This window comes from Scyliorhinus torazame, chromosome 1 (assembly GCF_047496885.1).
Source record: "Scyliorhinus torazame isolate Kashiwa2021f chromosome 1, sScyTor2.1, whole genome shotgun sequence".
NCBI classification, from domain to species: Eukaryota; Metazoa; Chordata; class Chondrichthyes; order Carcharhiniformes; family Scyliorhinidae; genus Scyliorhinus; species Scyliorhinus torazame.
The window spans coordinates 146633908-146660757 of NC_092707.1; the positions used below are offsets into that span (position 1 = coordinate 146633908).

The 26850-nt window shown below is 44.4% G+C and overlaps 1 protein-coding gene across 1 annotated transcript in view; it reads left to right on the top strand.

Moving 5' to 3' along the window:
* slc9a1a (solute carrier family 9 member A1a) overlaps positions 1-26850 on the top strand; it is a 117082-nt gene that overhangs the window by 49520 nt on the left and 40712 nt on the right. The window contains exons 4-6 of the mRNA XM_072500969.1: positions 721-938; positions 2150-2346; positions 7682-7771. Coding sequence (XP_072357070.1) covers positions 721-938; positions 2150-2346; positions 7682-7771 — 505 coding nt within the window. The remainder of the gene's footprint in view (positions 1-720; positions 939-2149; positions 2347-7681; positions 7772-26850) is intronic.

The window sequence follows — 26850 nt, forward strand, 5'->3', positions numbered from 1 at the left end:
TGGAGTGTTGGGGTCAGTAAGGCAGGCAATTGCTGCATTTTTTAGCCATTGTTGGGAAGACCGGCATTCATTGCCAATTACTAATTGCCCTTGAGATTGTGGTTGTGAGTCACCTTGTTTAATCCCTGCTGTCCATGTAGTGCAGATACACTGATGGTGCAATGCTATACAGTAGTTTGACACAATTTTGCAGCTTGCTGTGCCATTTCAGACATGAGAAAACTACATTGCTGTGAATCTGGAGTTAAGAGGGGATTGGTTTGGGTTAGGGGACAGGCAGACTGATTCTTGGAGTAGCTTTTGAGAGGGAAATGGTAGACGGTTCCTTTTGGAGGCAGATTAAGAAGAGGAATGGGAAGACTGTTCTGAGGGATGGGTTTGGCAGTGTGACAGACTTTTCATCGTGTCAGACTGTTCGTGGGGCAGAGAGGGCTGAGGTAGCAATGACAGGCTAAACTGGTGGGATTATGTGTGTGTGTTTGGAGGCTGAGTGCCAGACTGTTCTGGAGGGGTCAAGAAGCAATCAGTTCCAGGGAGGTGGGTGGCTTTGGAGGAGAGGAAGGACCAATTATTCCTGGGGTACATGGGATAGACTCCTCTTGCATTATACATTTCCTGCTGTGTCCTATTGCTTGTTTGGAAAGATTGTCCAATAGTGCGGCATGTGCATGTTTTTTTTACCGGTTGAGTTAGTTGTATGTTGGTGTTTGTTTTTTGCAGCCTCATTGCCTGTGGAGTGGTCATGCGTCCTTATGTAGAGGCTAACATCTCTCATAAGTCTCACACCACCATCAAGTATTTCCTGAAGATGTGGAGCAGTGTGAGTGAGACTCTCATCTTCATCTTCTTGGGCGTGTCCACACTTGCTGGTGAGCACCATTGGGACTGGATCTTCATCAGTTGCACGCTGATATTCTGCTTGATTGGCCGAATCCTAGGTAAGACCTAAAAGCTATCGCACATTTGGAGGGCAGTGAGTAGACATGTAGTGGCATGGCTTTGTGCAACCTTAACCCAGTCCTGCTTCACTGCCGTCTCTTCCATCACCCTGGTGCTGTTTGTTGATGCTGTTGGGCTATCGGGGAAGAGAAGAACCTCAAGAAAACACAAATTGTCAACCCCATACTAACTTGACTGTCAGCGATGGAAGAATTCACAATTAAATTGGTCGCTTTTGGGGTTAGTTTGTTATCGGTCAATGTAGAGAAAAATTAATGCTACCGAACTCGAGCTTGTCCTGGGAGTATTAATCGGACACTGTAGAGGGAGCTTTATTCTGATCATAGTATGTGCTGAATCTGCCCTAGAGTGTTTGATGAGATGGTGTAGAGGGAGCATCACTATTCCCACATCTGTCCCACTCTATCACTGGATGCTGCCAAGCAGCCAGTTGGGAGTACACTCATTCCCAGCCTCTAAACCTTGAAGCTATCAGCGGAGAGAAACTGAACTAGTGCAAAGAAGCAAATTAATTAAAGAAATTATTCCAATGTCAAACTCACACTACAGGAAAATACAACTTGATGAATGTATCTCATCTGAGCGATTCAGTACAGGAAGTGAGCTTCTGCAGAGCACTGCTCCAAGGATTGTTAGATGTCTTTTCACCTTGAGCTTATACCAGCTGTTGATAATGAGCTCAACCTTGTTAGTGCTAGCCCTTGTAATCATTGCATTTGCAAACTATTTTTATATTTAATAGTGTTAGGAGCCGCAGCTTCTGCTGCACACAAGGAGCATGCACTTCTCCAAAGCCGTGCATAGTTGCTCTGTGTGCATGTTCATCCTTCCCCTTTAGATTATGTGAACTTGTCTCGGAGGTGGGGTTGAAATGCGCAAAATTCTGACTTGAGGCAAAAGTGCTAGTACTGAGAGTCAATTTAACATGGCCAATCCATCTACCCTTCGCATCTTGGGTTGTGGAAATGAGACCCACAGGACACGGAGAGAATGTACAAATACCACATGGACAGTGACCCGGGGCCGGGATCTGTCCCAGGGCCGGGATCGAACAACTGCGCGACTGTGCCGCCCAGCCAAAGTTCACATCTGATGACTTTCTCAACTTTCTCAGGTCATCCCAAAGAGGAAAAACCATGCTGGAGATTTTGCAGGATGATGTGCATGTAACTGTGCTGTTTTCTTTCAGGCGTCCTGGGTCTCACTTTCATACTTAACAAATTTCGCATCGTGAAACTCACCCCCAAGGATCAGTTTATAATCTCGTATGGGGGGCTGCGAGGAGCCATCGCCTTCTCGCTTGGCTATCTGTTGAATGAAAAATTCCCTCGCATCTTGTTCCTCACTGCCATAATTACCATCATATTCTTCACTGTCTTTGTTCAGGTTTGTTAACTTTATAGTTTATGTACTGCTTATATATTTCCATGTGTGCACTAGGGTTTGTATGTTGTCACTGTGTGCTATGGCATACACGTTTCCATATGTGTGCTCGGTTTCTGTGTGCGCGCTGGGGATGCACGCATTTCTCTGCTGAGTCATACATTTTTCTGTGAGCGCACACTGGTTGTCTTGCACGTGTCTGTGAGCATGCTGGGGCCCTTGCATGTGCCTGACTCAGCATGTGTCTGAATGTGAATTGCATTGGTCTGTGCACACTGTGTGTGAACACATTCTGGGTGGTTGGGTGGTGTGAAAGCATGGGCTGGATTGTACACGTCTGTATGCACCCACGCATTGGGCCATGCGCATCCATGTATGCAGACTGGGTCATTTGCATTTCTGTGTATGCATGCTGGAGTTTGGTGGGCCAGAGTGATTCCATTGCCATTTCTCTACTGTGGGGATTCTAGCTGATCAGCAACAACTTGGATTTATGAAGTATTACGATCCCGGACCAGATCCCAACAGTGGCTAGGATACTGGACAGAAACCCCAATATTTTATTTTAAGTTTGTAAGACTGAGGAAAGGATACCTCACTCCAGGAGTGATTTCTCACAAAATAGGGGTGTGGTATATTGAAATAAACTTTATTACTAACACAGCATTAAAATATCTTTTAACATCACACAAGAAAATAGCTTTTAAATACCCCTTAAACAATGCTAATCAAGTAAGAAGTCTAACAACACCAGGTTGAAGTCCAACAGGTTTGTTTCAAATTACTAGCTTTCGGAGCACCGCTCCTTCCTCAAGTGACTTAACCCTACTGCACATTCACCTGAGGAAGGCCAGTGCTCTGAAAGCTAGTGATTTGAAACAAACCTGTTGGACTTTAATCTGGTGTTATAAGACTTCTTACTGTGCCCACCCCAGTCCAATGCCGGCATCTCCTCATCAATGCTAATCAATACAGTGACACAATAAACCCAAACTGCTCTCTTTATTCCCACTCAAACAACAGAACCAACATGGATCCAACTTCACTTTAAATACAGTTTAAATAATCAGGAATACTTGCTGTAAAGAGATGTCTTAAATGCTCCACTTTGAGAAAGAGATCTTTTGAGACTGCTTAAAGAAAGAGACCAGACAACCAGTCAGAATAATGCAGAATCTCTGGTTGCATTTCTTCAGAAACTTTCTTGGCTCACCTTCCAGCCAAAAACTAACCCTGAAAACACCAACACCTGACTGCTTCAGCCCCTGGCTCCTCCCATTAACTACACCATCCTACTAAAATGAACACAATGTCTCTAATTAACTACTCCCCAGGGAACCCTCTTAATGCAAATTGAAGACCATTAGTCCAAACTTTTGCAATGGTTTAATTGCACCTCTGGCTCCAAAAAGCCTTGCTGTCTTGCAAACCAGGATTTTTAAAAACACTGCTGCAGCAGTCATACATACACTAACGCAGGCTTTTAACCCTACTGCATAAAATTCATATCATACAATATATGTCTGAAATTTCTACATTCGTCACAACAGTGCATTTAATGTTGTTACGGATGCCTGATCAGCTCTCAGCAGGAACTAAGAGATTGGACCAGAATCATAATTTGTTTAAGTTTTTAAGGCGGTGCGGAAAGATCGATTTGTTCCAGGAGTGATATAATCCAAGAGCTTGATTATTTTATAAACAAACTTAATTAAAACAAAAGGAAACAATATTTAAAGTTTTCAACTTCAAGCCTAACAATAACAGATTACATGTAGTTTGTTTGTTTATTTATTTATTCCAATTAAGGGGCAATTTAGCGTGGTCAATCCACCTACCCTGCACATCTTCGAGTTGTGGGGGTGAGACCTACGCAGACTCGGGGAGAATGTGTAAACTCCACACGGACGGTGACCCGGGGCAGGGATCAAACCCAGGCCCTTGGAGCTGTGAGCAGCAGTGCTAACCTCTGTGCCACCGTGCCGCCCTACATGTAGTTTCTTAACTTTATCACAAATTCCCATTAATCAGCACTTCAAATTAACATACAGCTCTCATTCCATTTACAAAGGCAGACAAAGATGATACGTGTGTTTACGAAGCAATTTTCTGCTGTTTGTCAAGTTCCTTTAGAACCCTTTTTGAAAGTTCGACTCTGGGATAGTTTCTTCATGACTTTCCTTGGAGGCTTTTCAAATCCTTCTCTCCATAATAATAATCTCTATTCATGTCACAAGTAGGCTTACATTATTATTGCAGCGAAGTTACTGTGAAAATTCCCTAGTCGCCACGTTCCGGTGCCTGTTCATTACAATGAGGGAAAATTCAGAATATCCAATTCGCCTAACAAGCAAGTCTTTCGGGACTTGTGGGAGGAAACCAGAGCACCCAGCGGAAACCAGATACGGGGAGAACATGCAGACTACGCACAGACAGTGACCCAAGTCAGGAATCAAATCCGGGTCCCTAGTGCTGCGAAGCAACATTGCTAATCATTGTGCTACCATGCCACCTGTTCAAAAGAGGATTCTTTTTCTCTCTCAACTCTGCCCAGCCCATCAAACAAAGGTTCTCTCCTGGGGTGCCCAGACTTGATCCCATCAGCGTTATCTTGGCTGTTTGATTTCCCACTCCCGTTTATACAAAAGAATAGAGCCATGCTATTGCTAGGCAACTAACCTCCCATTGATCGACAAAGAAACCATCAAACTCTGTAATGGGCCAAGAGCTGTTCAGACAGGAGTGTCCTGAAGGGCAATGGATCTTGAGTGACTCACCCTTGCTGAGCAAGGGCATCCTGTGAATTCCCACGAACAAGTTTAAGTCTAAATGGAAGGGGCTGGTTTAGCACACTGGGCTAAATTGCTGGCTTTTAAAGTAGACTAAGGCAGGCCAGCAGCACGGTTCAATTCCCGTACCAGCCTCCCCGAACAGGCGCCGGAATGTGGCGACTTGGGGCTTTTCACAGTAACTTCATTTGAAGCCTACTTGTGACAATAAATGATTTTCATTTCATTTCAACAATGTAACCCAAGCCAGGTAAGGGCCTATCCCTCTGACTCCGTGCTAGCTGTTTTTTCCCTGGGTCTGTTTAACCTCTAAATTGCCTGCTGCATCTTCGATCCCATTTCTGGACCCAATTTCCTAATATTTCCCGATCATAACAATGTGATGAGATACCTTGCAGCATTTAGCAAGAGCAGTTACTGGAAAATTTAATGAAAAATTGGTACAGGTGATCAAAAGCTACATTAAAATTTTATGGTGTAGCTTGAAGGAATAGAAGTAGAGAAGTGGAGAGGTTTAAGGAGGAAATTACATAACTGGACCGAGGCAAATAGAAGCCGTAGCGGAACAATTAAAATAGGAGATATGTTGTTGGGTGGGGGGGGGCAGAATTAGACTGCAGAGATCTTGGAGAGTTGTGGTGCTGAAGTAGGCAACAGAAATGGAGAAGGGCCAAGATATGGAGGGATTTGAAACCAAGGATGAGAATTTTAAAATTGAAATGTTGCCAGATCAGGAGCCAGTATAGGTGAGTAAGCATGAATGATGGACGAATGTGACTTGTTGCAGTATACATGCGGCAGTGTATTAGACAAGCTTAAATCTACAAAGTGTACAGGATGTGCCTCAAGGAGGGGTCAGAGGGGGTCCGCAGGCAATGTCAGGGAGGGGGCAGCAGGGAGGGTATTATGTTTTCATAATGTTTTGAGTGTTTCCTCACAAGCAGCCTTGTATCTGAACAGGGGCCCTTAAGAGAACAAGTGAAGTGGAAAATAACTTATTCACACCAAAGCGTTGAGTCAAGTCAATTTATTGGCAAAAACTTTTGGGAGAAAGCCAGGCACTCCGCAGTGCTCGTGGTCACCTTCTCAATGGTACAATGGCTATTGGCCTCTTTTATACATGTACATGGGTTAGTTCGTAATTAGCTTGGGGGGGGGGGGGGTCACATACACGACTAATTAGGCCCCCCTAGCAACAATTAGCTTCCAATCACATTCCGCCAGCCTAGCAACAATTAGCTTCCAATCACATTCCTCTCAAACCATTCATTATCTAATGCTGCAATTCCTTGTTCACAATTACAAGGATAACCGGTGTCTCAATAGTTAATGGTCAGTTTGTCAGGAACGAATGAATCAGCAATTAATTGGAACATTGCAGATGTGTTAGTAAGTCAGCTAGAGAATGACTCGCCACTAACCCTTCTTATCAGGTCATTGCAGAATTAGATTACCGTGGTTGTCAGCCCACTATTGCAGACATAAACTAGTGTTGAATGACTTAGCAGTCCACACTATTGCAGGCATAAGCTAAATAATTAAGAATAAAGAGATTAAATGAATAACCTCTAATGTAAATTTCCCTTAACACAAGTGAATGACATAATTGGAGATTACATCATCGGCAATTTGCATGAGCAAACGGCAGTGAAACATCATAGCCTGTAGTGTTAATATCTTCTAAATGAAGCTCTTGATTTTGGTTGAACCTCCAAGGCCTGCAGACTTGATCTTGAATCCACCACAGAGGGGGTCAGCTGCCCCCCTTGTTGACTCCCCCTTCTACGGCGTCCTGACTACCGACAGCAGTGCTGTGACCAGTGAACCTGGGGATTCGAACATTTGCTCATCAGCTGCACCTATCAATTTTGGTAGAACAGGAAGCTTTGCACTGAGGAATTGTCTTGAGGCACGTCTTGTATCCTTCTTAAATTTAACCTCATCCAATGCACTGCTGCACGTGAGGACGCCAGGCGGGGGGTCTGTAAAGGGGCAAATGGAGTAGGTGAGCATGAATAGCTATGGCAATTTATTCTTGTACAATTATGGTGTTATATGCCCTTTTTATATCACAGATTTTCACAAGCGTGACCGTCTGTCCTACAAACTGTAAATTGGAGACTAGCCTGTTGTCTGATTTTTAGAGTGTTGAGAGGCTAGATTTTGCACATCCCCAATTTGACATGTTCCACCATTGCCAGCTATACTTTCAGCTGCCTAGGCCTTAAGCTGTAGAATTGCCTCCTAAAACCTCTCCACCGTCCTACCTCTTTTCTTCTTTAAGACACTCCTGAAGATCGACGTCTCCCATCATGCGTGGATTGATATTTTGGTTGCTGTCACTCCTGTGAAATACCTTGGGACATTTTATGTGTTAACGGTGCTATATGAATGCAAGTTTTTGTAAATTAAGGCACTAATGGTGAGTCCAAGAGGCTAACAGAAAATCAGCCAGAATCATTTTAAAATGTCAATTCCTGCAGAACTTTGGTTGACTCCACATTGAAATTGTTTGTGCACCTTGCTGATTGGATCTGTTTATCTGGCAGGGAATGACTATTCGACCATTGGTGGAATTGCTCGCTGTGAAGAAGAAACAAGACTCCAGACGTTCCATCAATGAAGAAATCCACACACAGGTATGGAAGAGTGTCAGTGTGGTGCTCCGGGTTCAGTGTTCTGTCACTTTGAATGTCTATCTCCGTGCTCTCTCTCTATCCACCTCCACCCCCATGTAGAGATAATTGTAGTATGTAATGTGTGGGACCCATGGTGTAGAGGTGTTTATTGCAATATGCATACAATGTTGTAAATGTACATAGATTGTTAGTGGGCAAAACTGTGGTAGATGGAGTTCAATGTGGATAAATGTGTGGTCATCCACTTTGGACCTTAATCATGATTATCTAAATAGTGAGAAGCTGGGAGCAATGGGGGAGCTGAAACATTTACGAGTCCAAGTGCAGAAATACTGAAATAATCTCTGGATTGTTATATGGCATAAGGTAAGTAAGATTAGAGAATTGAGTCCGTGCCTCAAAGATTGGTGTGGGAGAAATGGGTTTTGATTCATGGGCCACTGACACCAGTAATGGGAAAAGTGGGAGCTGTACCCATGGGATGATCTTTACTTGAACCATGCTAGGAACAGAGTTCTGACAAAGACGGTAGAGAAGGCTTTAAACTAAATAGTGGGGATGAGGCATCGGTGAGCGGAGATGTGGTAAAATAAAGAGAAACGGCAAGGCAATAGAGCAGAGCAGCGACATGGTAATGATACCCAGAGTGAAGCAGGAAGGAACAGAGTATAGTTGAGACCTGAGTTTGAAAGAATGACAAAGACACAATTCAAAATTCAAGACTTTTTATCTGAATGCATGCAGCATTTGTAACAGCGGATGAATTGATAACATAAACAGAAATAAATATGTCTGGCATGATGGCCATTTTAGAGGCATAGTTGCAAAGTGACCAAGTCTGGCACCTAAATATTGACATTTCTCAAGGACAGGAAGCTAAGAAAGGGTGGTGGGGCAGATCTATTAATTCAGGATGACAGAGTGGTGAAAGATGAACTTAGCAGAAGATCAAGATGTGGAATCAGTTTAGGTAAAGATAAGCAAAAGCAGAGGTAAGAAGCCACTGATGGGAGTAGTTTATAGACCCCCTAACAGTGGCTACATGATTGGACAGAGTATACAGGAAGAAATAAATGAGGCTTGTAAGAAAGGTGATGCAATAATTATATGTGATTTTAATCTCCATCTGCATTGGACGAATCAAATTGACAAAGGAAGCCTGGAAGGTGAGTTCATAGAGTTTATTTGGGACAATTTCTTTAGAGCAGTATGTTCTAGTGCCAACCAGGGAACAGGCTATTTTAGACCTGACAATGAAGTAGGATTAATTAATAACCACCTAGCAAAGGAGTCTCTAGGCAATAATGATCATGATGTGGAAGAATTTTGCATTCAGTTCGAGGGTGAGAAGTGTGGGTCTAATACTAATGTGTTAAATAAAGTCAATTACACCAGTTTGAGGGCCGAGTTAGCTGAAGTAAATTGGGCAGATGGATTAAATGGTAGGACAGTAGTGAAACAGTGGCAGACATTTAAGGAGACATTTCATAAAGCTCAGCAAGGATATATTCTGCTGAGTAAGAAAGATTTCATAGAATTTACAGTTCAGAAGGAGGTCATTCGGCCGATCAAGTCTGTACTGGCCCTTACAAAGAGCACCCTACTCAAGCCCACGTCTCTACCCTATCCCCATAACCCAGTAACCCCCACTTAACCTTTTTGGACACTAAGGGCAATTTAGCATGGCCAATCCACCTAACCTGCACATCTTGGATTGTGGGAGGAAACTGGTGCACCCCGAGGAAACCCATGCAGACACTGGGAGAACGTGCAGACTCCACACAGACAGTGACCCAAGCCAGGAATCAAATCTGGGACCCTGGAACTGTGAAGCAACTGTGCTAACCACTATGCTACCGTGCTGCCCCGATTGAGACGGATGCACTATCCATGGCTAACGAAGGACATTAAGGCTAGTTTCAGATTGAAAGAAAAAATGTACAGTACTGCAAGGATTAATGGTAGGGTAGAAGATTGGACAGATTTTAGAAGCCAGCAAAGAATGACACAAAAAAGAGGAAGGAGAAATTAAAGTTTGAGAGAAAGCTAGCTCGAAATATAGAAACAGATAGTTTCTACAAATACTTAAAATGGAAAAGAGTAACTAGTGAGCATTAGTCCCTTTGAGGGTCGGACTGGGAAATTAATAATGGGAAATGAGGACATGGAAGGGTTGGATAAGTACACAAAAGCATCTCAAGAATACTGGAAAATCAAAAGCTAAAAAGGAGGGAAGAACTTAAAACAATCACTAGGGAAAGGGGATTGGAAAAATTATTAGAACTAAAGGTTGCATCACCTTAGAAGCCACCATTTATTTCTTCCTATCTACTCTGTCCGATCATGTAGCCACTGTTAGGGGGTCTATAAACTACTCCCATAAGTGGCTTCTTACCTCTGCTATTGCTTATCTTTACCCAAACTAAAATTAGAACTAATGGCTTTCATCCTAGCATCTTAAAATAATGGCTTCTGAGATAGTAGGATTAGTTGTGATTTTCCAACATTCCCTAGATTCTGGAAAGGTCCCAGCGAACAGGAAAATCGTTAATGTAAGACTTTTCTATTCAAGAAAGGAGGGAGACTGAAAACAGAAAACTATCGGCTAGTTAGCCTAATGTCTCTCATCGGGAAAATGCTAGAATCCAATATTAGGGAGGTAATAGTAAGACATTTAGAAAACCGTAACACAATCGGGGAGAGCTTTCTGAAACCATGGTTTTCTGAAAGCGAAAGTGTTTGACTAATTAGAGTTCTTTGAGGAAGCAACATGGCCAAGGGGAAACCTATAGCTGTGGTGCACTTGAACTTCCAAAAGGCATGTGGTTATCTGCCTCATTGAAGGTTACTGCACAAAATAAGAGCTCATGGTGTAAGGGGTAGCATATTAACATCGATAGTGAATTTGCTAGCTAATAGGAAGCAGAGAGTAGGGATAAATGGGTCTTTTTTGGATTGGCAAGATGTAATTAGTGGAGTGCTGCAGGGATCGATGCTGGAGCCTCAACTATTTACAGTTTATATCAATGACTTGGATGAAGGAACTGAACATGTAGTAGCTAAATTTGCCGTTGACACAAAGATGGATAGGAAAGTAAGTTGTCAATGGGACGGGCAGCATGGTGGCCCAGTGGATAACACTGCTGCCTGACGGCGCTGAGGTTCCAAGTTCGATCCTGGCTCTGGGTCACTGTCCGTGTGGAGCTTGCACATTCTCCCTGTGTTTGCATGGGTTTCGCCCCCACAATCCAAAGATGTGCAGGGTAGGTGGGTTGGCCACACTAAATTGCCCCTTAATTGGAAAAAATTAATTGGGTACTCTAAATTTTGTTTAGCACAGTGGATTAAAAAGCTGGCTTGTAATGCAGAACAAGGCCAGCAGCACGGGTTCAATTACCATACCAGCCTCCCCGAACAGGCAGCGGAATGTGGTGACAAGGGGCTTTTCACAGTAATTTCATTGAAGCCTACTTGTGACAAGTGATTATTATTATTTAAGTGAGTGGGCTATAATTTGATAATGGAGTGTAATGTGGGAAAATGTGAACTTGTCCACTTTGGCTGGAAGAATAGGAAAGCATTATATTTGAATGGAGAGAGACTGCAGAACTTAACAGTACAAAGGGATCTGGGTGTTCTGGTCCATGAATCACAAGAAGTTGGTGTGCAAATGCAGCAAGTGATTAGAAAGGCAAATGGAATATTGGCATTGCAAGAGAAATCTAGTCTAAAAGTAGAGAAGCATAGCTGTAGCTGTACTAGACCATAGCTATATCACAGCTTGAATCATGTACAGTTCCAGTCTCTTTACCTAGAAAAGATATCATTCCATTGGTAGCGGTTCAGAGAAGGTTCACTTGTCTAATTCCTGGGATGAAGGGGTTATCTTATGAGGAAAGTTTGGACCTCAATCCATTGAGTATTGGAAGAATAAGGGATGTTTTTAATGAAACATGTAAGGTCCTGAAGAAACTTGACAGGATGGATGCGTGATGATGTTTCACCTTGTAGGAGAACTAGAACTAGATCCTCTTGACTAGAACAGTTTTTTTAAAATTGAGTTCTCCCATTTAAGACTGAGAGAAGGAGAATATTTTTCTCTTGAGGGGTGTTAGTCTGTGGAATTTTCTTCCCCAGAATGTAATGGAGGCTGGATAATTGAATATATTCAAGGCTGAATTCAATAGATCTTTAATCATCAAGGAAAGTTGGGTTACGGGGGACAAGCAGGAAGCTGGTTTTGAGGCCACAATCATAAAAGCCATGATCTTATCAAATGATGGAGCAAACTTGAGGGGTCAAATGGTCTACTCCTGTTCCTAATTCTAGTGTTTGTCGGTAAAAGGGTAACAAAGAGAGAAATAAAGATGTACAAGTAAACTAACCAGAGGCATTAAAAACTGAATTGTTAAACCTTTGATGGATGGTAAAAAGGAAGAGAATAGCAAAGTAAATGTGAGTCCCTTAAGGGCAGAGACGGTAGAAATTATAATGGGGAATAATTTACTATTTTATACCTGTCTTCAAGTCACAAAATATTCCAGAAGGGAACCAAAGGTCCAGAGAAAATGAGGAACTAAAGAATATTTTGTGAATTCTGATTTTGTGTAATAGCCTGTTGTGAAATTAGTATTAGGAAAGAAATAGCACTGAAGAAATGGCCGCCTTCTGCACTGTAGGGATTCTATGAAACTGCCATCCAAGAACTGAGGGAGAGAGGTCAGTTAACCTGAAAACAGTAGTAGGGAAAATGACAGAATCTATTATTAGGTGTGTGATAGCAGAGAAGCTAAAAAATCCTCTGAACAGAGTCAACTCAATATATGCAATGGAAATCTGTTAGGCTTTTGAGGATGTACATAGCAGGGTGCATAAGGGGAACCAGAAAATGTGTATTTGGATTTTAAAAAGCATTGAAAAATGTGTTTCACAACAGGATATTACACAAAATCAGAATTCACAAAATTTAGGGTAACATTAGCATGGACTAAGGATTGGTCAATGGACAGATGACTGAGAAGGTAGGAATAAATGGGTCGTAACTAGGCTATAATTAGTGGGCTACTGCAAAGATCTTCAGCTATTTGAAAACTATATCAGTGACTCAGATGAGAGGACAAAGTTTGTTGGCAATATAAAGTGGGAAGATAAGCTGCGAGAAGGACCAGAGAGATTGCAAAACGATTTTAGAAAGGTTAAGTGAGTGAGCAAGAATGTGGCAGATTGAATATAATGTAGAGTCCTGAAAATGTTATTCAGAGCTATCTGGCTATCACAAAGTTAACATGCAGCAATAAGGAACGCATATATATATATTTTAGTCTTTATTACAAAGTGATTGGGGTATAAGAATAAAGAAATCTTAGTCCAGTTGTATTGGGCCCTGGAATAGTGAATAGTTTTGGTTTCCTTCTCTAAGGAAGAATAAAATTACATTAAAATAAGTGCAATGAATGTTCACGTGATTTATTCCTGGAATAAGGGGATTGTGCTGGGGACATAGTTTCAATGGACAAGGTTGAATGCCCTCAAATTTAACAGAATGAGGTGAACTCAGTGAAACATATGAAACTCTTAAGAGGCTTGACAAGGTAAATGCTGGGAAGATGCTTCCCCTTATTTGGGAAGTTGAGAACTAAAGGGCATGTATTACAAACCCAGACCTAACCCCAACAGTGGCTAGGATACTGGACCAAATCCCCAATATTTTATTTTGTAAGACTGTGGAAATAATATTTCGCTCCTGGAGTGATTGCACAAAGAAATAGGGATTTAGTATTTTAAAACAAAACTTTATTGTTAATACACTATTGAACTATTCAACATCACACTCAAAAATAGCTTATAATTGCCCGTTAAACAATATTACTTAATACAGTAAATACCCTTGATGCAGTCTCTATTCCCAATTAAACAACAAAGGGGGGAAAAGCATACAGCTCTCAATGCATTCCACATCCCAATGGCACAGATGAATACTTGCTCTCCAGAACAGATCTGGCTCCTGTTAGAAAAACTGGAAACTCTGGCTGGATGTCTTCAAAAAGCTGTTTCAACTGGCTTGTCCTCAGACTGTGCTCTGCATTAAATACTATTGCTCTTTTTTAAATTATCCTACTTTGAGAACAAAATATTTTACTTGTGGTCTAAAGGGTAGTCAGATCAGCATACAACTCAAAAATCTTTCTCAAAATGTCTGAATACCTTAACTCCACCCAGCAATGACATCATTTCCCCAAGCTGATAACAAATTAACTCTCCCGGCTGAACACACATTAACTCCCCGGGGACTCCCCCTAGTCAACCAACATTGCGTTAGACCAGGCTGAAAATACATTACTCTGGGCAATTTCATTTCTGGCTCCTGAAAGCTTTCTGGTCTTGCAAACAAGATTTTTGAACAAAAAATGCAGGGCTACTGCAGTCAAACACACTCTAACCCAGGCTGTTAACTCTTAACTTGCCACATGTTTATAATCCAAAATATCGAAAATCCTGCGTTCGTCACACGTGTATGATCATGTGTAACTGTGATTAGAATTTTTTTTTACTTAAAAGATGTGAATCTTTGGAATTTCCTAACACAGCTGTCAGCAAGAATATTCAAGTCAGATAGACCAATTTTTGGATACTAAGGAATCAAGGAATATGGAGATCATGTGAAAAGGTGTGGCTGAGTAGATGACTTTGATCTTATTGAATGTTGTAGCAAGCTGAGGGAATAATGGCCTGCTGTCTCAAAGAGGCTGGAATACAAAGGGGTGAAACTAATGTTGATTTTGTATAAAACTCTGGTTAAAGTCCATCTGGTGCATTACATTCAGTTATGAACACTGCACCTATGATCTAATTGAATGGCTGTAGAGGCTGAATGATTTCCTCCTGTTTATAGATGTCTGGAGATCCCTCATGAGTGAGTGGGAATATGGAGATTAGCTTGAAACGTAGGCAGCTATGGTACTTGTACACTGAAAGACGACGTGATGCTCGTGTGAATTCAGGAAACTTTGCTTAAGCGGGGAATATTTCAGTGAGGAAAATGCCACTGACATCAGCTAGCAGATGGCATTATCCACCCTTTAGTCTTTTATCTGCTGAACCTTGAACCAATGTCTGAGATTGGCTGTAGCAATGAAACTTCAGTGTTATGTACAGTATTCAGCTTGCATTGAAACCGCACCTTAGGGAACCAAGGCACTTAGTGCTACCTGTTTTGTTATGCTCTTGTCTTAGCATAAGCTGCTTCCTTGATGTGCACTCTGACAAAGGAAGGTTCAGACTTGGAGATAGCTTTAACACGTTTATTAAGCTATTAACAATTCTCGTACTTGGATTTGACGCTACTGTTAATCCTGCTATAGCTACTCAGACTGACGAACCAGTCTGCTACAATCCACATGGTGGGTGTGACGTTCAATCAACCCTGTGTCTGTACACACTTGAGTGTCTCCACTGGAAAGAGACTGAGCATGTGTGATGTGTCCTTTTATATGGGTTGGTGTAATGCCCTCCTGTGGTAGAGTCACCTCTGTGTGTATCGTGACTGCCCATTGGTTGTGTCCTATCTTACTGACCTATTGGTTGACTGTCTGTGTGTCGTGTCTCTGGTGTTCCTTCTAGTGTCTAGCTAGGTGTAGTGTATGTACATTAACCCTTTGTGTACTTACAGTGATGTATATCACCACACTACCAAGGCACTTAGTGCTAACTGTGCACATCTTTCAATGCCAGTGCTAAGGAAGTGTCTCAATGAGAGAGGTGTCTCCTTTATGATGGGCCTTTCAAGGGTGGCATGGTGGTACAGTGGTTAGCATTGCTGCCTCACTGCCAGGGACCTGGGTTCAATCCTGGCCTTGGGTGACTGTCTGTGCGGAGTTTGCAGTTTCTCCCCGTGTTTGTGTGGGTTTCCTCCGGGCGCTCTGGTTTTCTCCCAAGGTCCAAAGGTGTTCAGGTTAGGTGGGGTAATGGGGTTGCATGGATAAGGTGGGGGGTGAGCCTGGGTAAGGTGCTCTTTCAGAGAGTTGGTGCAGACTCGATGGGCTGAATGGCCTCCTCCTGCACTGTAGGAATTCTAGGATTCTAAAGGTCCCATCTACCCTCACAGATGAGCATTAAAGATTGCTTGACCCTGTTGCAAAAAAGACTGCAGAGTTCTCCCAGTGTCCTGGCCAATATTTGTACCTCAACCAGCATCACAAACAGATTGCCTGACCATTTATCTCACTGCTGTCTGTGCGGCCTTGCTTTTTGCTAAAATGGCTGCTTAGTTTCCAGCATTACAACAGTGACACTTCAAAATACATTAATAATAATAATTTTTATTAGTGTCACAAGTAGGCTTACATTAGCACTGCAATTAAGTTACTGTTTTAATGTCTAAGAAACAGTTTAGGGGATCCTAAAGAGGTGAAAGGTGCTATATAAATGCAAGTATTATTCAATTTATGGAACAGGACAGTCATGCACACCTTCATTAAGGGTGTGACGCTATGATTTATGGTTTAGAACATCCCAGCTTAGTTGTGTGGAGGACGACTTAATATGGGAAGTGAGGTTGACATTGTGAGGAGGAGAAAGAGAGGACTGGAAGTTACTGCATTGATGAAATCCGCAAATCATTCCGAGGCAAGTCAACGAAAGCCCCTTGATGGTGGTTCACTGCCTCCATGCTGACCGAGTCTATTCATGTGCAGAGAAAGCATTTAAATATTGGCACTGTGCAATTCTGTTGCATATATTCAGGCTCACTATGAATATTCAGATCAAGTATCTTCCACCATTCAATTTGATCGTAGCTGATCTGTACCTTAATTCTTTTCAGCTGCCTAGGATCCATATCTCTTTAATAATGAACAAAAATGTATTAATCTCGAGTTTCACATTTTCGATTATCCCATGGCACGATAGCATAGTGGTTAGCACAGTTGCTTCACAGCCTCAGGGTCCCAGGTTTGATTCCCGGCTTGGGTCACTGTCTGTGTGGAGTCTGCACGTTCTCCCAGTGTCTGCGTGGGTTTCCTCCGGGTGCTCCAGTTTCTCCTTCCAGTCCAAAGATTTGCAGGTTAGGTGGATTGGCCATGCTAAATTACCCTTAGGTTAGGTGGGGTTACTAGGTTATGGGTGGGGGTGTGGGCTTAAGTGGGGTGCTCTTTCCAAGAGCTAGTGCAGACTCGATGGGATGAATGGTCTCCTTCTGCACTGTAAATTCTAAGATTCCTCTTGGTTTAGCTCTCTTAACCTTGATATAATTCTGGTGAATCTGTGCTGTACTCCCTACAAGGGCAATATATGCATCCCGAGCTGTGGTGCCCAGAACTGAACTTAGTACTCAAGTTGGGCTCTAGCAAGAGTTTTGCATAACTGTAGCATAAGTATCACAAACTAAATAGCAGCAGGAATAAGCTACATGGTCCTTTGAGTGTTCTCCACCATTTACAGTACAGTAAGTTTCTACATCAGCTACACCTTCCTGCACTGCCCATACACCTTAGTTTCCTTCGTATCCAAGAATGTTTTGGTTTGTCAATCTCAGCTCCGCGTTCTCGTTAGTTTCCCATAACTCTTGATTCCTTTAGAGTCCAAAATCTATCTGTCTCAGCCTCGACAGTACTCAGCAACTGACCATCCACAACCCTCTGAGGTGGAGGATTCAGAAGATTTACAACATTCAGAGTGAAAGAATTTTGTATCTCATTCCTGAATCTCCTTAGACTCCTGAGACTATGCCCCCTAAATCTCAACTCCAAAGCCACTGGAAATAACCTCTCAGCATCTACCCTGTCAAACCCTCAGAATTTTACATGTGCCAATTGTGACATAATTTCCATCCATTTGCATTCTAGCTCCTTTAAAAATCAGCATTCCATAAGCCTTGCTAAAGTTTTATACTTTGTGGGTTTTTTTGTGGTATTAGTACTTGGACCCTAAATATATCGGCTCCTCCACAGTTCTATGCTTCTTATCATTTAGCAAACATTCTAATTAATCTTTTTTGGTCCAAAATGGATGAACTTACACTGGCCAACATTGAACTCCATCCAAGGTTTTGCTCACTCGCTTTATCGACCAATGTCCCTTTACAACTTTCTGCTCCCATCTAGGCTGTTTACATTATACACAAAGACTTATGTGGAATATTACAGAACAGAAACAGGCTATTCAGCCCAACTTGTCTGTACTGGTGTTTGTAATCCACTTCAGTCACCACCCATTCCATTGACCTAATTTCAACCTTTCAGCAACTCTTTCTATTCTTTTTTCTCTTGGGCACATTTTTGTTGGTCATTTTGAAAGCATCTCAGCTTTTTGTCTCAACCACTCTTGTGGTAGTGAGCCCTACGTTCTAATTACATTCTGAGTAAATAATTTTTCCTTATTTCCCTATTGGAATTATTAGTGACTGCCATGTATTTGTGGCCCCTACAGGAATAGGAGATGGAAGCAGGAGTAGACCACATGGCCCATTGAGCCTGCTCCACCATTTAATACCATCATAGATGACTGCGTTTCAACTCCATTTTTCCCCTGCTCCCCATATCTCTGGATTCCCTGCAAGACCAAAAATCTCTCTATCCCAGCCTTAAATGAATTCAACCCTCTAGCATAGAGAATTCCAAAGATTTACAACCCTTTGAGTGAAGTAATTTCTCCTCGTCTCAGTCCTAAATGATCGACCCCTTATCATGAGTCTCTGCCCCTGTGTTTTAGACCAACCAGTGGAAACAATCTCTCGCGTTTACCCTCTCAAACCCCTTCCGAATTTTTTAGGTTTCAATGAAATCGCCTCTTATTCTTCTAAACTCCAAAGAATATTAAGTCCAATTTACTCAGCCTCTACATCAATTCTTTCTACATCTATCCATCCAATTCAGTCGTGATTTCAATGATCTCTATCAGGTTACCTCTTAAGTATTTTCTAAAGAAAAATGCTGCAACATGTTCCATCTTTCCCAATAGTTTTAATCTCTCAGTTATGGTACCATCCTTGCAAACCTTTTTTGCATTTTTTCCCGTGTTCCTATGTCCTATTTATACAGTGCACTGTTCTTCAAGTGTGATCTGGCCAAATTCGATACAAATTTAGCATAACTTCACTATTTTTAAATTATATAACACTACAAATAAATGCCAGTACATCATTAACATTTTTAATTACCTCACTGGCCTGTGGTGCTGCTTTAAATTATTTTCTTTCATCTGTATCCTTGGATCCCTTTGCTTTTATACCCTATTAATTTTTTTATTTTCTATTATGTCGGTGATGTTTCTTCTGTCTTTCCTACCAAAGTGGATTACTTTACGTTTATACATGTTAAAGTTCATTTGCCACTTAACTATTAAATCTGCAAGTTGTCTAAAATGTTTTTTGTTGCATGTTAACTGTATCCCTCCCCCAGTTTGGAATCATATGCAAAGTTTGGTGTTGAATGAATTTATTCCTAAATTCAGATCATTAATGTAAATTATGAATAACAGTTGTCCCAGTATTAATTCTTGTGGAACACCGCTTGCTACCTTCAATCTGAATAATTACCCTTACCCCTACTCTCTGCTTTCTATTTTTTTTTAGCAAATTTGCTATCCATGCAGCTATTTGCCCCTGCCTCCACATGCCCTAACCTTTATCATGAACCTACTATGTGGTACCTTATCGAAGACTTTTTGAAAATTCAAGTATATGACATCTTCTGCATAACTCTTGTCTACCCTTTCCGTTACCTCTTCAAAGAATTCTATCAGGTTAGTTGAGCATAACTTGGCTTTTTGGAATCTATGCTGACTATTCTTTGTTTTATTTTCTGTCTCTAGAAGATCTTCTATCATTTTAGCATAGACTCCTGTATCTTTCCAATCACTGACAGCTAACCAGTCTATAATTCCTAAATTGTATTCATTTTCTCTTTTTGTATATAGGAGCAACATTCTGTCCACCAGCCCTCTGGCACAGCCCCCTCTTCTAGGGGCCTCCTGTACGTATAAACTAGCTTCTGCTACCTCCTTTCTAGTTTCATCAAGTGTGTGGGTGCTCAGCATCCGTCCTAGCATCGTATCCTCTCTTAATTTTGTTAATTTGTCCATAATTATTTTTCTCTCTCTCCCTACTGTATTAATAATTTGAAGTTCATCCTCTAATGGATCATCTATTTTATTTGTTCATTCTTTGGATTTGAGCATTGCTGTACAGGCCAGCATTTATTGCCCATCTCTAATTGTCTTTCAGAAGGAAGTGTTGAGCTACCTTCTTAATCACTGCAATTGAATGGTGTAGAATCAAGATGCACCTAAATGCTGTTTGGAAGGGAGTTCCAGTATTTTAACCCAGCTACAGTGAAGGAACAGTGATATAATTCCAAGTCAGGAAGGTTGTGTGGTTTGGAGGGGAGCTTGAAGATGGTGGCGTTCCCATGTGTCTGTTGCCCTTGTCCGAAAGGTGGCAGAGGTTGTGTTTGAAAGTTGCTGTCAAAGGAGCCTTGGCATGTTGCTGCAGTGTATCTTGTAAATGTTACACACTGCTGCCATTGTGTACTAGTGGTGGATGGAGTGAATGTTAAAGGTAACAGACGGGGTGCTGATTAAGCAGGCTGCGTTATTCTGGATAATGTCGAACTTAGTGAGTTTTGTTCGACCAGCACACTTTCAGGTAAGTAGGTATTCCACCACACTGCTGACTTGTGCCTTGCAGATGGTGTACAGGGTCATTCACCCTCCTGATTTGGGCAGGAGCTGGGTTTGGTTCAAGAATCTGTTCCTTTTCATCCTCAGGTGGATGGAATGTAAGTTGTACATTCTGTTGTGTGGCAGTCCCTCCACTGTTTTTTTTTAAATAAACATTTATTTGGGGTATTTTTTGGTATTCTAACAACACCACAATAAACAATGTACATGAAACTATAAACATAGTGCAAAAGCCGTCTCCCTTCCTTACAGGTCCCACCTTTATTAACCCCCTACTCTAAGCTAAATTAACCCCTCCCCCCTTCTACTGACGATTAATTTTCCGCGAAGAAGTCGACGAATGGTTGCCACCTCCGGGCGAACCCTAACAATGACCCTCTCAGGGCGAACTTGATTTTCTCCAGAGAAAGCTAGCCATGTCCGATAGCCAGGTCTCCGACTTCGAGGGCTTTGATCCCTCCAAGCTAATAGTATCTGTCTCCGGGCTACAAGGGAAGCAAAGGCCAGAACGTCTGCCTCTTTCTCCTCCTGGATTCCCGGGTCTTCCGAAAATCGCCACCTCTGGACTCAGCGCCACGCTTGTTTTTAACACCGTGCACATGACATCTGCAGACCCCTGCCAAAATCCCCTAAGCTTCGGACATGCCCAGAACATGTGGACATGGTTCGCTGGTCCTCCCGCACATTTTGCACACCTGTCTTCCACCCCAAAGAATCTGCTCAACCGGACCACTGTCATGTGAGCCCAGTGAACGACCCTAAATTGTATCAGGCTGAGCCTGGCACATGTTGCGGACGCACTGACTCTACTCAACGCAACCGCCCATAGACCATCCTCAATCTCTCCTCCCAGCTCCTCCCACTTGTGCTTCAACTCCTCGGTCTGCGTCTCCTCTGACCCCATAAGTTCCTTGTAAATGTCCGAGACGCTCCCTTCTCCTACCCACCCTCTGGAAACTACCCTGTCCTGAATCCTCCTCAGCAGTAGAAGCGGGAAGGCTGACACCTGTTTATGTAGGAAGTCCCGCATCTGTAGATACCTGAATTTGTTTCCCCTCGCCAGCCCAAACTTCTCCTCCAGCGCCGTCATACTCGGAAAGCTCCCTCTATAAACATATCCCCCATCCTTTCAATCCCTGCTCTCCGCCATAAACGGAACCCCCCATCCATACTTCCCGGGGCAAACCGGTGATTGTTACAGATTGGGGACCAAACCTCTGCTCCCACATGTCTCCTCCATTGCCCCCAGACTCTCAGGGCTGCCACCACCACGGGGCTGGTGGAGTACCGTGCTGGCGGGAACGGCAGAGGCGCAGTTACCAACGCTCCCAAACTGGTGCCCTTGCATGAAGCCAACTCCATACACTCCCATGCCGACTCCTTCCCCACCACCCACTTCCCCATGGCTATATTCGCCGCCCAGTAATAGTTACTAAAATTTGGCAGTGCCAGCCCGCCCTCTCCCCGACTCCCCTCAAGCATTACCTTCCTTACCTGCGGGGTCTTGCCCGCCCAAACAAAGCCAGAGATCACTTTGTTTACCCGTTTAAAAAAGGACCGCGGAATAAAGATGGGGAGACATTGAAACACGAACAGGAATCTTGGGAGGACCGTCATCTTCACCGTCTGCACCCTCCCATCTAATGACAACGGAAGCGCGTCCCATCTCCGAAAATAGTCCTTCATTTGGTCTACTAGCCGGGCCAGATTTAATTTATGCAGCCAGTCCCATTCCCGCGCCACTTGAATGCCTAGGTACCTAAAGCTTCCCTCTACTAATCTAAACGGCAGCTCCCCCAATCACCTCTCCTGTCCCCACACCTGGATGCAAACATCTCACTTTTCCCCAGATTTAGCTTATAAAACCGGCCAAATCCCCATAATCTCTCCAATCCTGCCCCCAACGGGTCAGAAATATACAAAAGTAGACGGTCTGCATATAGAGAGATCCTGTGCTCTCCACCGCCCCCCCCCCCGGTACTGTCCCATGACAGTCCTTTGACCTCTCAGTCCACAAACCCCTACCCAAACCGCCCCAGGACCTTCCACAGGTACTCCCACCCCACCCGATCAAAGGCCTTCTCCGCATCCATGGCGACCTCCATCTCCATTCCCTCAGAGGACATCATAATCGCGTTTCACCTCCCCTTCACAAACCCCGTCTGGTCCTCCCCTATCACCCCGGCACGCAATCCTCTATTCTCGAGGCCAAGATCTTGGACAATAGCTTGGCATCTACATTTAGAAGGGAGATTGGCCTATATGACCCACATTGTTCCGGGTCCTTATCCCGCTTCAGGATGAGAGAATATCAAGAATATAGAACTCCACTGGGTACCCGTCCGGCCCCGGGGCCTTGCCTGACTGCATCGCCTCCAACCCCTCCACCACTTCCACCAGCCCAATTGGGACCCATAGGCCTTCCACCAGCTCTTCTTCCACCCTCGGAAAGTCCAGTCCCTCCGGAAACCGCCTCATCCCCTCCACCCAGGCAGGGGGTTCTTAAGGGAATGTCCTTAAACACCCCATTCACCTTCACCGGGTCCAAGATTGTATTTCCCCCTCTGTCCTTCACTTTCCCAATCACCCTCACCGCCTCCCGCTTCCTTAGCTGGTGTGCTAGCATCCTACTGGCCGTCTCCCCATATTTGTACACCGCCCCTCTCTCTTTTCTCAGCTGCCCCACCGCCTTCCCTGTAGACAGCAACCCAAACTCATCTGCGGCCTCTGCCGCTCCTTCAACATCCCCCCTTCCGGGGCCTCCGAGTGACCTCCTGTCCACTTGGAGAATCTCCTTCACTAATCTATCCATCTCCGCCTTCTCCCTGTGTGCCCGTATCAAAATAAACTCCCCTTTGCCTTCAACGCCTCCCATACCGTAGCTGCCAAAACCTCCCTGTATCATTTATCTCCACATACCTCCGAATGGCCTCCCTCATCCGCTCACACACGTCTTCCTCCGCTAATAGCCCTACATCTAACCTCCAGGGCGGGCACTGCCCACCCCCATACTCAACTGCAAGTCCACCCGGTGCGGAGCATGATCCGACACCACTATCGCCGAGTACTCAACGTCCACCACCCCCGCCAGCAATGTCCTGTCCATAATGAAAACCACTATCGCCGAGTACTCAATGTCCACCAAACCCGCCAACAACGTCCTGTCCATAACGAAAAAGTCAATTCAGGAGCGCACTTTGTGTACATGGGAAAAACATTAGTACTCTTTCGCTCTCGGCTGCCCAAATCTCCACGGATCCGCCCCCCGCCCCTGGGTTCCATAAACCCTTTAGCTCCTTCACAGCTGCCAATACCCTCCCTGTCCTCGAACTGGATCGATCCAGCCCCCCCCCTCCTCAATCAGCCGATGCGAGTCCAGATCCGGGATCTTCCCCAATACCCGCCTCAGGAATTCTACATCGTCCCAGTTCAGTGCATAAATGTTCACTAGCACCACTGGCATCCCCTCCAGCTTCCCGCTCACCATAACGTATCTGTCCCCCAAGACTGCCACTGTACTTTCCAATTCAAACGCCACCCACTTGGAAATCAGAATCGCAACCCCCGTTGTTTTGGAGTCTAGTCTTGAATGGAATACCTGCCCTACCCACCCCTTATTCAGCCTGGTCTAATCCACCACCCTCAGGTGTGTCTCGTGTATCATTGACACGTCCGTCTTTAAGCTTTTCAAATATGCGAACACACGGACCCTCTTGACTGGCCCATTCAACCCTCTCACATTCCATGTCTTCAGCCTAGTCGGGGGCCACCGCCTCCCCCGATCAACCATAACCCTTCCTGGACCAGCCTGCATCCCGCACCTCCGCAGGCCTGCCCTCGGACACGCCCAGCGTCATCGACCCCCCCCCCCCATGTCATCTTGCATCAACCCCTCCCATGTCAGCAGTCTATCTCCCCCCCCCCCCCCCCCCATAACAAAATAGCAATCCCAACCTCCATCGACACGCTAACCACCTGCTCACCCCCCACTGCGCTTTCGTGAGCTTGCCCGCCCTAGCCCCCACCCTTGGCAGCTAGAACCTCCTGATCGCCCCCCCCCCCCCCCTCAATCATTCTCCTAGTGCAAACTTTACAATCCCCATCAAACACAAAGAAAAGAGCAACCCACCATCCTCCATCAAGAACAAAACAAACCCAGAACAGCTCAACGGCCCTAAGTACAGTGCAAAAGTGGTTCTTACAAACTAGTTAAAAAAAACAAATCCAAAACAAGAACATCCCATCCAGAGCTCAATGTCCTCCTCCTCCATTGTCTCCAACAAATTCCATCGTCTCCTCTGGCGACCCAAAGTAGAGTTCCCAGCCTTCATATGTTAGCCCACAAGCGCACTGTCTAACATGCCAAACTTCACCCCCTTCTTAAAGAGGGTCGGCTTCACCTTATTGAAGCTTGCCCTCCTTTTGGCCAGCTCTGCACCCAGGTCCTGATAGACGCGCAGCTCACTGTCTTCCCAAGTGCAGCGCCTCGTCTGCCTGACTCACCTCAAAATCCGTCCCTTATCCAGGAAACAGTGCAGGCGCAACACCATCGCCCTCAGCCACTCGTTCCCTTGCAGCTTCCTCATCATCGCCCTGTGCGCCCGGTCCACCTCCGGGGGCCGAGAAAATGCTCCTTCACCCAGTTACTTTGCGAACATGCGCGCCACATATGCGCCGGCATCCGCTCCCTCACTGCCCTCGGCAGGCCGACAATCCTAACGTTCTGCCTGGGCGATCTATTCTCCATGTTTTCCATCTTCTCCTGCATCCTCCTTTGTTGATCTTACATCAACGCCATCTCTGCTGCCATCGAGGCAAGCTGCTCCTCGTGCGCCCCCACCGCCTCCTCCACCTTCTGGATCGCCTGGCCCTGGACCTCTAACCTCATCTCCACGTGGTCGATTCCCACCTTTATTGGGTCCACCACCCTACCAGACCCTCCAAGTTCTCCTTCCTCTGCTGGGCAAATTTCTCGTGGAGGAAGCCCATTCACTGATCCGTCGACCACTGGGCCGGCAGGCTCGGACCCTGACCCTCCGCCACCTTCCCTTGTGTCGCAGGCTCCATACCAGCTTTCAACTGTTGTTCTCTCATTTTCTACCACTTCTGGTCCACGAATCCATACACCGGTGGGATACTCTCTTCTTCCACCTCTCCTGCACCTTTTACAATCTCTCAGATCCACGGTTAGCTGGGGAAAAGGTCCAAAAAGTCCACCACGAGCAGAAGCCACCAAATGTGCGACCGCTCACACCATGGCTGCCAATGGAAGTGGCATCATCTATGTTGTAAGTGACAAACAATAGGGAAGCCAGTACAGATCCCTGTGGTACACCACTGGATACTAACTCCCAATCACTAAAGCAGCCGTCTGACATCACCCTCTGTCCCCTACAGTTAAACTAATTTTGAATCCACCTTGTCAAGTTACCCTGAATCCCATGTGCAGTTGCCTTCTTTATAAGTATCCCATATGGGACCTGTCAAAGGCTTTGGTGAAATCCATGTAAACTACATCAACTGCATTACCCTCATCTACACAGCTGGTTAGGTGGATTGGCCACGCTAAATTGCCCCATGATGTCCAACAGTTAGGTTCGGTTACGGAGATAGAGTGGAGATGTGGGCTTAAGTAGGGTGCTCTTTCAAGGGCTGGTGTAGATGCGATTGTTTGAATGGCCTTCTGCACCGTAAATTCTAAGATTCATCCCCGACGCCGGAGAGGAATTAAAAATTTGGGTCAGAGGCCCTGCAATCTCTCCCCTCGCATCCCACAAGATCCTGGGACAAAATTCATCTGGACCTGGAAACTTGTCCACTTTAAGCCTGCCCACATCTCCAATACCTTCCCACTCCCTATGACAATTTGCTCAAGAATCTCACAATCTCTCCCCGAGTTCCATATCTACCTTCTCATTCTCTTGGGTGAAGATAGATATGAAGTATTCGTTCAATACCCTCCCAATGTCCTCTGGCTCCACCCACAGATTTCCTTGCTGATTCCTTACGGACCCTAATCCTTTCCTGGTTATCCACTTCCCATTGATATTCTTATAGAATATCTTGGGATTTTCCCTACTTTTACCAGCCAGTGCTTTCTTATAATCCCTCTTTGCTCTTCTAATTGTTTTCTTAAACTCCATCCTGCATGTTTTATACTCCACTAATATCTCCATTAATTTGCTCTCCTTGGTGAATTGGCCATGCTAAATTGCCCTTAGTTGTCCAAAAAGATTTGGTGGGGTCATGGGGATAGGGTGGAGGTGTGGGCCTACGTAGGGTGCTCCAGAGCCGATGCAGACACGATGGGCCGATTGGCCTCCTTCTGCACTGTAAATTTGATGATTCTAGTCTATTGTACTTGCTAAAAGCCCATCTTTTCCTTCTCATCGTCTCTGGTCATC